Raw genomic sequence first — 15,220 nt, forward strand, 5'->3', positions numbered from 1 at the left:
TATTTTTATACAACAATAAAAATATATAAATTGGAAGAATATTTGATTTGTAAATAGAAAATTCGTTTTTTTGTAAATCAATTATTTCTTATTTAAATATTTTGATGAAAAATAAAATATTAATAATATATTTTTCGATATAATTCTACAGTTAATTACATTTAAATTTGTAAATTAAAATGATTGACTTTGTAATAAAATATAATTTATAAAATCTTTCTTCAAATATATTCACAATTTAAATCAAATTCATTTATTTAAAATAATTTTTAAATATATATATATATATATATATATATAAGTTTGTATGTCTGATGTCTTTAAATTTGATATAAATTAAATTGAGTGCATATTGATATTTTTAATTATCATCATATAATCATCTTAATCGAATACATTTTTATAAATATAAATGATGCCACAAATTTCGTAAGATCCACGTGCATTTATTTTATATGAATTTAATGTTATTAAACAATGATTATTTAAAAGAAACATTTATAATTAAGTCTAATTATTTACAATAAATTGCTTTTATTCTTGTTATACAGTGCACAAGTTGATTGCTTTCACGGTTCACATTTCACAGCTGAAAAGAAGATTTAATATTTATTAAAATTAGAATTTTATTTTAAAGAAAAATGATAAGCCTGTTCCTAGCACACATTAAATTTTGCATAAAAATAGAATAAATTTGAAAACATGTTTTGTGATATATCTAATAATCATTTATTCAAAGAAAAATACAACTACGGTTAACAGTGAATTACGCCACCATACCATATATCCATAAGATAATATGTACAATGAATATTTTCTTTCTTATCCTCAGCAAATGTTATATTTTTAACTTGCCTCGGCTGAAAGATGATCGATTTAATTCGTAAATATAGTGTATGTATATCTAAATATACTTTATAGCTTAGATTACAACTGAACTGGTACATGTAATTGAAGGTTCTTCCTCGGAGCGACTAAAATTTGCCCATGTTTATGCTACATTACATTCGTTTATGCTATGTGTGAGACTAAATGTATTTCAATTTATAGTTAAACTTAAGACAAAACCACAATTACTTACACATTCATAATTTGTTTCATGAATTAAACAATGGCTGAATTACATAATAATTCTATATTGGTACTCTCCCATTTCTTCAATGCTTACAACGACGTATCTTTTCCATACTCAAGTTTTGTTTTTATACAATTACAAATAATAATTTAAGAAGTCAGATAACGACTTCTTGCAAATGAATACCATTACACAAACAAGGAAAATCTTATGTAAATATATATATATATATATATATATATATATATACACACATATATACTATACACACACACATATATATATATATATATATATATATATATATATATATATATATATTTACTTATTCATAACAGTGCCCACTTTTTTTTTATTTAATATCCTGTCGCTTAAATTTAATTTCTTTTACTTATATCTCCAGAGATTTTCTGACATTATGTACAAGGTAAAGCGTAACTCACGGCAAATTCGCACGTGTCATTGGAATTTGTACCATTAACTTCTTTTATATTCAGAGACGTCACCCACTTAAAATTATTTAAGTTTAAAATCGATTGATCGTGGAGTCGGTTTAATTGGTTTTCCTTTACTTTTTTTTATTTTTATTTTTTTTTTTTTTTTTGATAAATTAAGCTATTTGTACTTATAATATATTATGTTCTACAATAATATGGAGTACATAAATATCAATTATAATTAATAATAACAATGCTATGCATGTCTTCGATAATACAATTCAACATAAAAAAATTTCATTTAACTACATTTTATAAAATTTCAATTAATAATAGTTAACAAATACTTTTAACTACTCTAAATAAATTTATTCTGTTTAATTTCCCTTTGATGTACTCATTTATAAAAATATGTACTTAAAATTATATTTGTTCTGAGTACTAAAAAATTAATATTAAACAATTTTAAGAAAATAACGCCTCTTTGGGTTAAACGTAAATTATCGATGAAGTTACAATTTATATTTGATGTCTTTCTTTCACTATGCTTTTTCTCATTAATAACAAAGTACAAATAGTACAGAGAACTATCTCAACACCTGATAGTTTACTGGAATTTAGCCAACTAATTATTTAAACAGAATTTAGTGTGCTATTACTATTGTTATTATAATTATTATAATTATTATTATTATTATTATTATTATTATTAATAATATTAATAGTATTATTATTATCATTATTACTATTATTTTTTTTTTTAATTATTAATATTATAAAAATTCCTAGCTAAAACTGTACATTGTATTGTACATAAGAAACGTATAAATTTCAAAAAGTAAAAATGGTATTCACTTAATAGACATTCCCAGAATTTATATCAAACTTAAAATTAAACTGTAACTTCAATTATCGTCAACAAATGAAAAAAAATTTCAATTGCTTTGCCATATTGTCAAATTCATATTGTCAAATTTATAATTGATAAATTTAATAATAAGTTCATTTTATAAACCAAGTTTATAAATAGTTGGCGAAAATGCGGAGAGTAACTAATTATTTTGATTTCAATTGTAACATGAATTACTTTATAACACATTTCGTGATAAGAACTAGATATGATTTTCTATTTTTACACTTTTCAATATGAAGGTAAGCTGGTTATTTTTGGCTTGTTGGTGCGTCTCAATATATCGCTTCGTTTGTAAATTCGTAATTTTTAGAATTAAAAAATTTGATCTTCTTATGTACAAGGTTTCTCTTATATAATTTATCAGAATATCTTATGCAATTTACATTTGACATATTAAATATTCTCAAACATTCGTTATGTTCAAAGATAGCAAACGCATCTTATTACAGAGAATGTAAGCTTGTGTATATTACATGTATATAAATATAATTAATGCATCAAAATTTTTTATTTCATTTATAATAAGAAGTGCAGATCGTCTACCATTTTAATGACATTGGATCAAATTTTAATAATCTGCAAAGCTCTAACACTTATAAAATTTGTACAAAATTTTGTCCAAGACAATTGAATCAATGGTACATTTTTCAATTATTCTTACCACTAGAGGATAAAATATAAATTTATTTGAATTTATTGTAATTATCAGTTTTTTGTTTTTTTTTTTTTATGTTAAAATTTCGCAACTGTCATTCTGTGACGATATAAGAGTAATTTTCAGTAAAAAATTTTTTTTGCTTTGTTTTGATATAATAACTTTTTACGCGAGAATGCTTGCAATATATATTTACGATCTAAAAGCTCGAAGCAGTTTTTGTTACATGGGCGATGCTGCATATGTCGTGTATTTCATTGATGTAGTAGTGTACAATGTGCGAGGAAATAGTTTTATTTAATATTCTTTTTTTATTATTTTTTTTTTTTAATTTTTATTTTATTATTATTATTATTTTTTTTTTTTATTTAAATATCCTTTCAGACCTTAGTACGATGTCTGTGCGTGTGTGCATTTGTATTCGTGTGATTGTGTGTGCGCGTGCGTGCGTTTATGGTTTTATGATATTTGAAAAACTTAAAATCTAATAGCGATTAAGCTGATTCAAAAAAATTTACGTCAATAAAATATATCATAATAGAATATACTTCGATCTGCATCGATGCTTTCTTCAATGTAACCGATTTAATGTAAAATGTTACACAAGATTTTGTAAATTCGGCAGCAAAACTGACTGCACGTACTTTCAGATTTGTTCATCGAATCATACAATTGTTTAATACGGCCAATGACGTGATGATTATTCCTTCTCATTTCTACACCTAATCCTATGAACAACTTCGATATGAACACAAAAATTAAAACATTTCTTTCGAAAAAGAAAAAAAAAAAAAAAAACATGAACACAGGCAAAGTACAAAAGGATTGCTAATAGACAATTATTCAAATATAGCAGTAACTTTAATTAAAACATTTTAAAAATAGAAAAATTCTTTGTGAACAAATCAAATATTGTCAAAGTTCGTATAAACGAATAATTAATATTCGGCAATAATAGGAGATCGAACGCCACTTACATAAAAGAGTAACGTGTCGTTAATATGTTTTGGTTCGACACTGAAACCAATTGAGAACTAAATTAAACATGAGCATTCTTTAAGAGCGCAAATAACTTAGTCGGTAATAGCACATCATCAGCTCTTTAAAATGTCCTACGGTATATAATAAATAATCAATTTTAAGAAATTAATCTACATTGCTTATTCGTATACACACATACATATACAAAACAATACCAATGTACACGTACGTGTGTACAGATAATCACGTACGTATGAATCTCCTCGATCGGCGATAATACCTCCAATTCATTCGGTTCTTAAATAGTGCCCATGTCTAACATTATGATGATTTCAAACAAGCCTTAGGTTCCTCTGTTTGTTCGTCGTTTCACTACATTAACTTGTGTATATATAATAATTCGCAATGTGAGGGGAATCGGGTGGCGGATATGAACTGTACTTTCCTTAAAGTAGAACAAACCTCGAGACTCGCTTGGTCCAAGTAGCCGTCGAGCGGAATCAAATGTGTATGGGTACGTGGACGAGAAGTTCAGCGCGCGTCGAGAATACGGCGGCACACATCTCACAGGTGTACTCGATCGTGTCCGGTATAATGGTCTCCGGCACGGACTCTTCGACCGAGCCTATCAGGCTATGCACATCGAGTATGCCGTCCGACGTCGCTTCGACCTTCACGCTCAGCTTGACGCTCCCGGGGCTCGCGCCTATCTCCTCCACGTGATTCACCTTGTCCAGATCGGGAAGTATCGACTCTTGGATTATGTCCTGCTCGGAGACCACGTTAGCCTCAAAGGCAACCTCGAGGTTATTGCCGTCGACCACGGATTCGAACAGTTGAGTCGGCTGTACTTCCTCCTCTACGACCATCGCCCCGGTGTCTTCCTCCAACGTCTCATCCTCTTCGACGGTCACATTATTGTTATTTGGTAGGTCCGGCACCACGATCTGGGCTGTCTTCTCCTTCAGTCGTCTTGCCCCCGTTGTCTGTCTCCGCTTCGTCCTCTTCATGGCCACGCGCCTCTTTACCGTTGGCTTCTCCATCTTATCGATTTTTTCCTGCTTAAACTCGATTATATTGCCATTGTTATTGGTCGCATGATTTTGATTTGCATTAAGCTTTTGCAGCCCGGGCTCGACCTTAATATTGACCGTATCAACATCTGTCGAGGTCTCAGCCTCTACGATTTCACCGTCTCTTGGCTTTGGGAAAGTCGCCGGTGCGAGCTGCTGCCTGCCTTCCACATGGTAGCTCACATTCTTCGTGCGCGGACGATTTCTCTCTCCGCTTGGCAACTGACCGGGCGTCTTCTGTTGCTCGCTCGGTATGACTTTGGGCGTTCGCGTTACCATGGTCTTCGTCTTCTGTCCTTTTTTCACCCCATCGGTGCCAATTTCCACCGGGACGCGCGTCTTCTGCGTGTGAATCATCTTTGGTCTGCCTGGGTGATTGGCCGCTGGTACCTCGGCGTTACTCACCGCGGCTGGGGTTCCAATCTTCTTCTCGTCCTTCTTCACCTTCTTCTTGGGGGTTTTCGTCTTGGTCGGGTACGTTTTAGAGTTGCTCACAATAGAATTTATATTCTGCAGGGAGCTCTCGAAACTTTTGAGAACATTCTGATAGCTCTCTTCGACATTACTGCGGTGCTGTTTGGTCTTCTTGCCAAGCTTGCGCTTCGTGTTTTCGTCAGAGTCCGATGGCCCGTCGAGCATGTCGAAGGACTCGCTCACGCGTGAGCCAAACGACGAACCCTCGTGCTTGAGCTTGCGCCGACGCTTGTACTTACGCGGTCCGGACTGTGGCTGCCTACGCATGGCTGTGTTCTCGTCGCAATGCGCGACTATGTGAGCGACGAGTTCATCCGACGTGGGCAGCGTGTCGCCACAAACCTTGCACATGTACGGCGTCAAACTGTTGTGGCATTTAGGATCGGGGCCCGAATGGTGTGCCCTCACGTGCTCCCTCAGCACAACCTGGAAATTAAATTTTTGAAATTCGCTCTTATTCGTTTCTATTGTCGTTTCCTTTGCATCGAAAGATTTTTAATTTCCGTTCGTTCAGCAATTATTTGAAACTTAGAATTATTATTATCAAAAAAAAAAAAAAAAAAAACTTTCATTAATTTAATATATAATTCAAAATATTAATTGCTCAATGCTCAATGCTCAATGCTTATACATTTCAGGAAAATGAATACTTAACTCAAGGCGTATGAATTAATCGACAATTGCATTTTCCTTTATATAGTCAATTTTTTTTCTCGTCTATCGTATGGCTCAAAAGAAGTTTTAACCCTTAGAAAATACAATATAAATTTGCAACTAGTCTTACTCTCTGATTGAAAGCACGCGGACATATGGCACAACCATATGGTTTCTCTCCCGTGTGTATCCTCTCGTGCTTCCTGAGGGTACCGCCATCGGCGAATGCCTTCCAGCAAAACCGACAACCGTAAGGCCTCTCACCGGTGTGTATTCGGATATGTATCTGTTGCGAGCTGCGACTACCAAATGTTTTACCGCACTCTCTACAAGGAAACGTGCGTCCACCCAAATCTTTATTGTGCGAGTGACGATGACTGACCAAAGCTCGACCATCAGGAAATTCCTCTCCACACTCGTCGCAGGCAACCATTTTATTACGATGCGAGACCATATGCCTAAACAGAGTTATGTTCAGATTTAAAATTTATCATTAACTTATATCACTTGTCTTTATTATCATTATAAGTAATTTGAAAAACATCTTTTTATAAATAATTTTGAATAATCACTTGGGATAATTAAATAAATTTACTGAAAGATTCAAAATTGTCTAGTTAAATTGATAATCCATTTGCTCTCGAAAGTAAATTGTATAGTAATTTTATTTTAATTTTGAATTTTAACCCTTTACAATTGTATTTTTTAATTTTTTTCTTCTTCAAATATAGTCGAATAGCCAATTAAATTGTGACAACAAATTTATGAATTTCGTCATTAAGGAAATAAACAGACAGCTATATTATCTTTATAAAATGTATAAATTTACCTAAATATATATATATATATATATATATATATATATAAAATCTTCGATATCTATATTCCTTAAAAACTATTAACTATTCAGCATGTTAATAACAAATTAATAATACCTTCGCAACCTAGCTTTACTGTGAAAACGTTTTCCACATTTCGTGCAACCAAATGTCTTATCAGTGCTATGTATCCATGAGTGTTTTAATAAACTTCGTTTATCTTTACAAGTTTTTCCACATAGAACGCATGTATTAGGCGGTGCATCTTCCGCGTGCATTTCCCGAACGTGCTCTGCAAGTTCAGCGTCGTCGCGGCATTTTTCGCCACACAATAAACACCTGCGACTAGGCGACCTACTGTATCAGGCAAAATATTTTAATAAATATCATTCAGTTTTAGTTTTTACTCAAATTTTACTTTAAATCACGTTCATTTAATATTAAGATTCGAAAATTTAATATTAAATTTACCTAGCGTGTAGTTCAGCGTGCGCTAACAACGCTAATGCTTCTTCAAACCATTCACCGCAAACATTACAAACGTGATGTTGACTGGAGCCTTCCAGTGTATCTATTTCTTGCTTTATATGAATCCTAAACGAGATTATGAAACATATACAGTATATTTTAAGAAAATTCTTATTAAAAATACAAATATATGTACAAATTAATTTGTTATTTAAAGCATAGTACTTACTTTCTATGTCGTTTTAAAAGATCTAATCTGTGGAAGGGAACGCCACATGTGTCACAGAAAAATTCACCAAACCTTTCGTCGCCTGCGTATGTAGACTCATTTTCTATTTCATCTTGATCAGATTGGACAATGCCAATTCCATGTTTAATTCTCATATGTTCTTGAAGCGTATTAATATCCCAAAACATTTCACCACACGATGTGCATTCAAATGGACTATCTCCACCATGAATACGAGAATGCGATGCTAAAGCTTTTTCCCTTGCAAAACCAACTCCACAAAATTGGCAAACGTATGGTTTTGTAGTATCGGTAATTGGCCAACGAGACACCTGTTGCTCATTGCTTGTTAATTGATCTGTCCACCTATAAAATTTCACAAAATTAATAAAGAATTTAGAAATATTAAATAATTAATTCATTTGCCTTAATAAATAAATTATACATTAATCACTAAGTACTATACAATACAAGATGAGATTATTTCTAATTGATTCTTAGCTACTTATAATGTTTGTAAACAGCTTTCTAGAACATGCAATAATATAATATTAAATGATTTAATTATAATCAATGACTTGATTATAAATTATTTATGACATACATTTTTCTATTAACAATACGAGATTCCAAAATAGTAAAAATAGAACTTTTTTATGTATATAAATATATCATTAAAAGAATTAAATCAACTATTAAAACATTAATAAAATGTAAATAAGATGTAAATTATACGCACTTGCTCATATCTAGTTTTGGTCCATCATCAATAATGCGCTTATTTGCTCCAGGAGGAGCTTTACGCTTCCTAGGAACATTTGTTTGTATTCTCTTCCGACGACCTTTTATGGGATGATTTTCTTCTTCTTCTGTAGCTAACGGATCTTCAAGATCATCTTCCAAACCATCTCGAGATGGAGCATATGCATGAATTTTTAAATGATTCATTAAATCGGACTTTCTTACATAACGAGCACCACATAAATTACAACCATGAGGACGTTCTGTTTGATGCGTCACCATGTGATTCATAAGGTTTGCTTTTTTTCTAAATCTTTTACTACAAAAATCACATGGATAAGGTCGTGTATTAGTATAAGAATCTTGATCAATTGGCAAAGGTATTTCCATATCATCATATTCTAATAAATTATCATGTGAAACTTTTGTTTCCGGCACTTCCATTCTATAATTAAGCAAATAAATAAATAAATAAATAAATAAATAAATAAATAGTTTTGTATAAAATACAAATAATAAATTTAACTATACGCTTCTACAATCTTAATTCTAATAAGAAAAATACAATGTTTTATATATCATTTTGTTCATTAACATAATTAGTTATCAAGTGATATTAAAAGGCAGTTATCAAATGTTTTAAATTATTTGTAAAAAAAAATTGACAAATTCAAGCAAAATTTACCCATCGTCCGGACCGGATCTATCCCAATTATCAGTGATTACTTCTTCAGTAACTTGGATATTAAGATAATCATGACCCTGATCTTGTGGAACAATATAAATCGATTCCATATCGCTTGTCTGAGGAACCATTAAGATCTCTGTATCTGCTATAGGAGTAGAATCCTCTACAACAGATTCCACTGTTTCTTCTACAGTTACTTCTTCGCATGCTCCTACCACCTCCTCCACAGGAGCGTCTAATTCTGCTTCTAGGCCACATATTACTTCTTCGTGAATAACGTTGCCTACCTCCTCTACCCATTGTAGGGTTAAATCACCATTATCATCCATTGTCAATATTTCTTTTGCTACTTTATCACCGACACCACTGCAATACAATAGAAAGTAGACAAGTTAGCATCGTCTTTGGATCAATGCAGTCGTACCTTCTAAATAATCATTAAAACATTCAGTAAGATATAAATTGGCGACTTTCAACACATTTTAGACACAAAATTCTTATATACAGTTCCATGTCATCTCTTTGACAAAACACAATCATACACCCATCCAGCAACTGGGTACCAATCGAAGAAATAACCAACCAAAAATAATTTCAACTCGAAAAAAAATAACGTCGAGAAAATCAAATCCAATAGTCTGGTATGCGCACCTTCAGTTAATCTAGAGCAATCAAGTTCCGTTCTGTTGACATGTAAGGTTATAATTATATAGGTTATGCTCCGGGAAATTCGCGGCGATAGATCCTTTGCGACCCGTTAACATACGAATGTGAGAGGGATATTGCATAACCGGACGGCAGCGGCGAAGCCGCTCCACGAACACGAGGAGACACGTTCACGAAAAATTCGACGCACTAACATTCGGGCTGCGGCCGAGCATCGGCCATAGCCTCTAACTACCACTTTTTCATTCTTGCCATTGCATATACACAAATGAACGAGCAGCCAAACGTTGAAATAAACGCGAGGAGGCTGCTTCTGTCCGCAAAATATACACACGAATAATAACCAAGAGGCGAGACGTTGATCGGGGGAGGGCAAGCGTTGCCTTTTAATCAGCGCTCCATCCGCCGACGACGACGGGAGCCAAGACGCTTTCTCACTTTATCTTTCTCTTCCCCTTTGGTTCTACTTACTTTTAATAACACACAATTCCTTTTTCTCTCTCTCTATCTCTGTCCCTTAGTGATCAGGATATATTGCTGCTTCACAGTCGGCAAAGCGTTTTGTGTCTATCTCGCGCACACACACGTCCGCACAAGATCGGCCGATGAGTGCGAAAGTGAGTGCGAGAGAGAACAATCACGCACCTAACCAAGAATTTTTGATTACGAGGCGATGTTTTTACGGTTATTCGTGCTCCTTATCTATCTATGCTTAACCCAGAAGAAGGCTAGTCTCCAGATGAGAAAATGAAACACAGCAGGCACGACGATAATCCTCGAGCGGCACACACACGGCGTCGATCTTCGCTTGTTTTCAAAATCTGAAGGTGGGGGGACGCAAGCCTCCTTTATACAGCAGAGAAGGAAAGCAAATGTATGATGATGGGTTTCTTGCGTAGGGATTTCACAAAATGGCCGATGCGCGCGATTCTTACTTGGTCTTCCTTCTTTTTCTTTCTCGTGTTAACATTGATGGGACAGCGAAATGACGAAGGCTACGTTGCCACAGCATCTGATAATCTACACCCGCGCCTTCGAACGAACCTTTTTTTGCACACTTTTTGGACAACGCCAATACCATCGTTTATTATAAAATACTTTCAAAATTTATAAATGCACCCGCGAGTCATTATTTGCCACTGTATGTCTTCTTGATCTTATTCATTTAAATACAGGTAAAATTAAATAAAGCTATTTAATAGTAGGCGTTGAAGCATATATTTAATTGTAAATCTTGTTTGATAAATGTTAAAGTATGCGCGCAAAATAATTTCACTTGCACGGCAATGTCGTTTACTCGTATTTCAAATAATATTAAATTATTAATTTCGCTAGCCGATATTGAAGAGACTATAAATAAATAATTGACGATACGAAAAATTATGCCTTCGTAGATAATTAAGGATATTGTTTAAATTTTATTACGGTTTAATTTTTAACTGAAAATGCATTAAAAATTTAAAAAAAAAAAAAAAAAAAAAGAAAAAAAAAAAGGATACATAAATAAGAAATCGTAAACTATGAACGTAAGTTTGGCAACATTGCTCAAAGCTACGGCCAGGCGATTAGGATGCGGGGCATCTTCTTTATTCAATATTGAAAAGAAATCAAAATTTCTATCACCTCCAACGACAATTTACACATTCCCTGAATTATTTACAATGCTTATTTGTGTTTTTCTCTCCCCCCTTTTTTTTTTTTTTTACATAAATAAGAAAAAACAACGAGACTCAGCCCACACACATACATTTTTGTTTTGTTTTTATTGGCTTATTTTCCTATTTGCAATAGCTTGTCAGATAAACCGCTCGCGCCATTACTTTATAAAAAAATAAAAGCCAATTGTATACAATGCATCTTATGCCCTGATGTATGATTGGCCGATTCCAACTTCTAACGGCCTAACAAATGATTGGCCGAATAAATGAAAATGAAAGTACGAATCGACCAAGTATGAGATGTTAGGGGATTATTCAAACTTATTTAAGTAACGCTCGTTAATTTCTGCCTCAAACGGCAACATAAGAAAATTAATATTTTGAAAATAAACGTATTTCTGTCATAAGTTAAGGTTCTTAAGTAAAGTGTGTCCCTTAAAAATTATATGATTATTACCAAGTACGAAAGAAAATTTGGTAAAGAAGAAACTTGTTTTAATTAACCTCGTAACGAAAATCATCCGACATTTGATTTGACGATTTCTTCTGGTTTGGATAATTTTTTCCAAATTTCAAGAATATTTAATAAACAATAGTATAATTTCAGTTTGAAAGATGCTTGAAATTGGATACGACACGAAGTATTTTAACCAATTGTTATTAAATTTAAAGAATTAACGGACAAAAATAGTTTCTAATTACAACAGTAGATGGCGAATGACAGTTGAAAATTTGAAGTTTTGTATTGTAAATAAATCACTGTAAGCAGGTTTGTAAAATTTTAACAAATTACTTTAGCAATGCCTATATTATTATTTATATAAAAAAAATCATTTATCGTAGTATACTTTGTAATAAATAATTTTGAAAAAATACTTGTCAATTTGATTTTCTATATTTTCAATATATTCATACATATATATATATATATACACATATATATATAAGAATATTGTATGAAAATGATAAACAATATAATGTTTTAAAATAAAAACTTAATTAGAAATAAAATTGCACTAATTAATTTTTATACATATGATTTCATTAATTATTATTAAGAAAGTAGATGTATTTATTTTCAAAAAAAAAAAAATATATGTATATATATATATTTTTTTTTATTAAAGTAGTAATAGCATATTGAGAATATTTGTAAGAATTTAAAAATGAATTGTTTTTATGATTGATTTTATTTTGTAGATATAAACTTATATTGGCAAAATGGAGCTTAATAAAAGTAATAAAAGTACACCTAGTTCTCGAAGTGGTTATTTTTGTGATTTGACAGCTTCAGTTGTAAGTTTGGTATTTAAATTTTTATGTAAATTTTTTATTATAAGTTCACAAGTATGTATATATTTTTAGGGAAAGCAAAATAATTTCCTTTTTCCAATAAGAATTAAAACCACACCACATAATACTATGGGCTCATTTTCAGATGGCAAAAAGAACCGTAGGCATAAAATTATAATATTTTCCCTTTTATATTAAATAAAAATTAAAATACATATTTTTTATATAGACACTAAGATGCTACAGCCAATTTTGATTAAGGATCTACTTCAAAGTAATCAAAAAGAAAAACAACATTCTGCAATTATGTCTGGTATTATAATACTTTCGATATTTCTTAAGAAATGTTAATGCACAAAAGTATATTTATTTATAATCGCTTTTCTAGTTTCGACTCAAAAGAAAAAATCTCGTATATCAACACAGTCTTATTTAAATAGACAAAGTTGCTATAGACCTAAATCCGAAGGTTTTTAAATTTTTATAAATTAATAATACATTAATCACATGTAAAAGTATTTCCTAAAATAAATATATGATTGTATTTTTAGTTGAAAACTCCACATTCTTCAATAGAAAGTCATCCGATGGTAATAAAGTCCGCCGTCAATTGTATCAAACCTTGGATTATTCACAAAAGTCAACGGTCGATGGCAAAAGTAACACCACTAGAGCGATAAAGTCAAAGAAAAAAATGATTTTAAATCGTGAAGAACCCACAATTCATAGTAATTCATCAAAAAATTTAAATAGAGAAAGTTTTCTATTACCACTTAATACTATTAAAAATAGTTTCATCAAAAAATCAACTTCAAATTTTACACAAACTAATAAGCAAAGTGTAGAAAGTAGTACAAGTAATATGGATAAACATGGAAAATATCATTCAAATATTACAGGAACAGTAAGATTAAAAAATGATGCACAGAATAATATTTGTCCCGAAAGACAAGATAATATAGATATGGAACTAAATTTTTCATCATCTGAATTTGATATTAAGAATAACAAACAATTACATGTCACTAAGCAAGACAAGTGTACAATGACATGTCCTTCCATTCACAGAACTTTATTTTTAAACAAAAGTTTATCTGATGAAATCGAACAACAATCAATTACAACAAATTGTTCAAAATTAGCATCTAAAACAAATCATTCACATAATAGGTTGAAAATAACGAAGTTCCTAATATTTGTTTAGAAAATATAATGGTTCATAATCCAGCTATTAATTTCACAAATATGGATAGTTTACATTGTAGTGGTTTTGTAAAACTAAAATCTTTTTTAGAGCAATCTATTCAAGCTTGTGAAAATCAAACTCGCGTATTAAAACAAGCATTAAATGCTGTTAATAATATGCTGAGCAATACAATAACAGAAACAACAGATGCTCCATCTAATATTGAACTTGAAGTTGATGAAAAATCTAATGTATCTAATGTAATTGTAAATAATAACGGTAATTCAAATACAACAAATATTGTTGATAATTATTTGAAAAATATAAGTATTAGTGATAAGGAAAGTACATTAACTACAAATATATGTAAAGAAGAATGTACGGACAAAAATATTTCTAAAGTTGAAGAAAATTCGCAGGTTGGTATGAATATTTTGATTGATAATAAAGACATAAATAGGAAAACAAATAATTCGCCAGAAATCTTGAATGATCTCGTACGTTTATCGACGATTGGTGAAGTTTCCTACGAAGGTGACACATTAAATAAAAATGGTAAAGACGATGAAGAAAACAAGGAAAATGTATATCATAGAGAAAGCGTTAGTCCAAGGACACCAAAGAGTTTACCTAATATATCCAATGAAGATAGTTTTATTCTCTTAGAAAATGAATTAAATGTTCAACACAGTACGTTCCCATCAAAGTCTTTACCAGCATCACCAATAAAATATATGACTCCTGCAACAGTTAAGTTATGGGACAAAAAGGTACAGCGTCCTTTAAAAGAATACATGGATTTAAAAATGAATGGTACATTTTTGATAACACCAGATGTAACGAGATTTCAATCACGCTTAGAGTCAACCGATACCCCTCACTCTAGAAAATCACTTTCACGAAAAATATTTATGGAATTATGTGACCTTTATGCCGAATCTCCTGAATCTAAGTAAAATAATTATTAATGTACATTATTTTAATGTTTAAGATAATTTTATTTATTAAAACTTGAATCATATTATATATATATATACTATGTACATTTTTGTATAGTTTATATTAAATCATACATGCTGGCTATGTTAAACTTACTTAGAATATAGTAAATATAATTTGATAATGATTACAATATGCTTAATGTCTTTGTATATATTATTAATAAATAATGTCTTAGATTTTCAAAAGTTTGATATTTATTGATAAAATAT

General features: G+C 31.1%; 2 protein-coding genes across 4 annotated transcripts; one reads left to right on the top strand and one right to left on the bottom strand.

The window, feature by feature from the left end:
* Window positions 1-4,466: 4,466 nt before the first annotated feature.
* On the bottom strand, window positions 4,467-10,713 carry LOC105366601 (zinc finger protein 850). 3 transcript variants are annotated; one of them, XM_011505101.1, is made up of 8 exons: window positions 10,344-10,713; window positions 9,204-9,572; window positions 8,517-8,963; window positions 7,778-8,143; window positions 7,552-7,674; window positions 7,198-7,437; window positions 6,393-6,720; window positions 4,467-6,034 (listed from the first exon to the last, which is right to left on the bottom strand). In XM_011505101.1, exons 2-8 carry the CDS (start codon window positions 9,533-9,535, stop codon window positions 4,562-4,564), a joined length of 3,309 nt encoding a protein of 1,102 aa, XP_011503403.1. In that variant the 5' UTR covers window positions 9,536-9,572; window positions 10,344-10,713; the 3' UTR covers window positions 4,467-4,561. The 3 variants fall into 3 exon arrangements, with proteins under 3 accessions (XP_011503403.1, XP_011503404.1, XP_011503402.1); XM_011505102.1 differs by lacking the exon at window positions 10,344-10,713 and adding an exon at window positions 9,858-10,323; XM_011505100.1 differs by lacking the exon at window positions 10,344-10,713 and having other exon boundaries at window positions 9,204-9,775.
* Window positions 10,714-11,859: 1,146 nt separating this feature from the next.
* On the top strand, window positions 11,860-14,965 carry LOC105366626 (nuclear transcription factor Y subunit alpha). Its single transcript, XM_011505126.1, is given in 6 exon segments — window positions 11,860-12,299; window positions 12,731-12,826; window positions 12,896-12,983; window positions 13,053-13,136; window positions 13,375-13,991; window positions 13,994-14,965. Coding segments are annotated over 5 exon segments (1,836 nt in total). The 5' UTR covers window positions 11,860-12,299; window positions 12,731-12,751.
* The last annotated feature ends 255 nt before the right edge of the window (window positions 14,966-15,220 follow it).

The sequence above is a fragment of the Ceratosolen solmsi genome, unplaced genomic scaffold (genome assembly GCF_000503995.2).
Source record: "Ceratosolen solmsi marchali unplaced genomic scaffold, CerSol_1.0 scaffold16, whole genome shotgun sequence".
Taxonomy (NCBI): domain Eukaryota; kingdom Metazoa; phylum Arthropoda; class Insecta; order Hymenoptera; family Agaonidae; genus Ceratosolen; species Ceratosolen solmsi.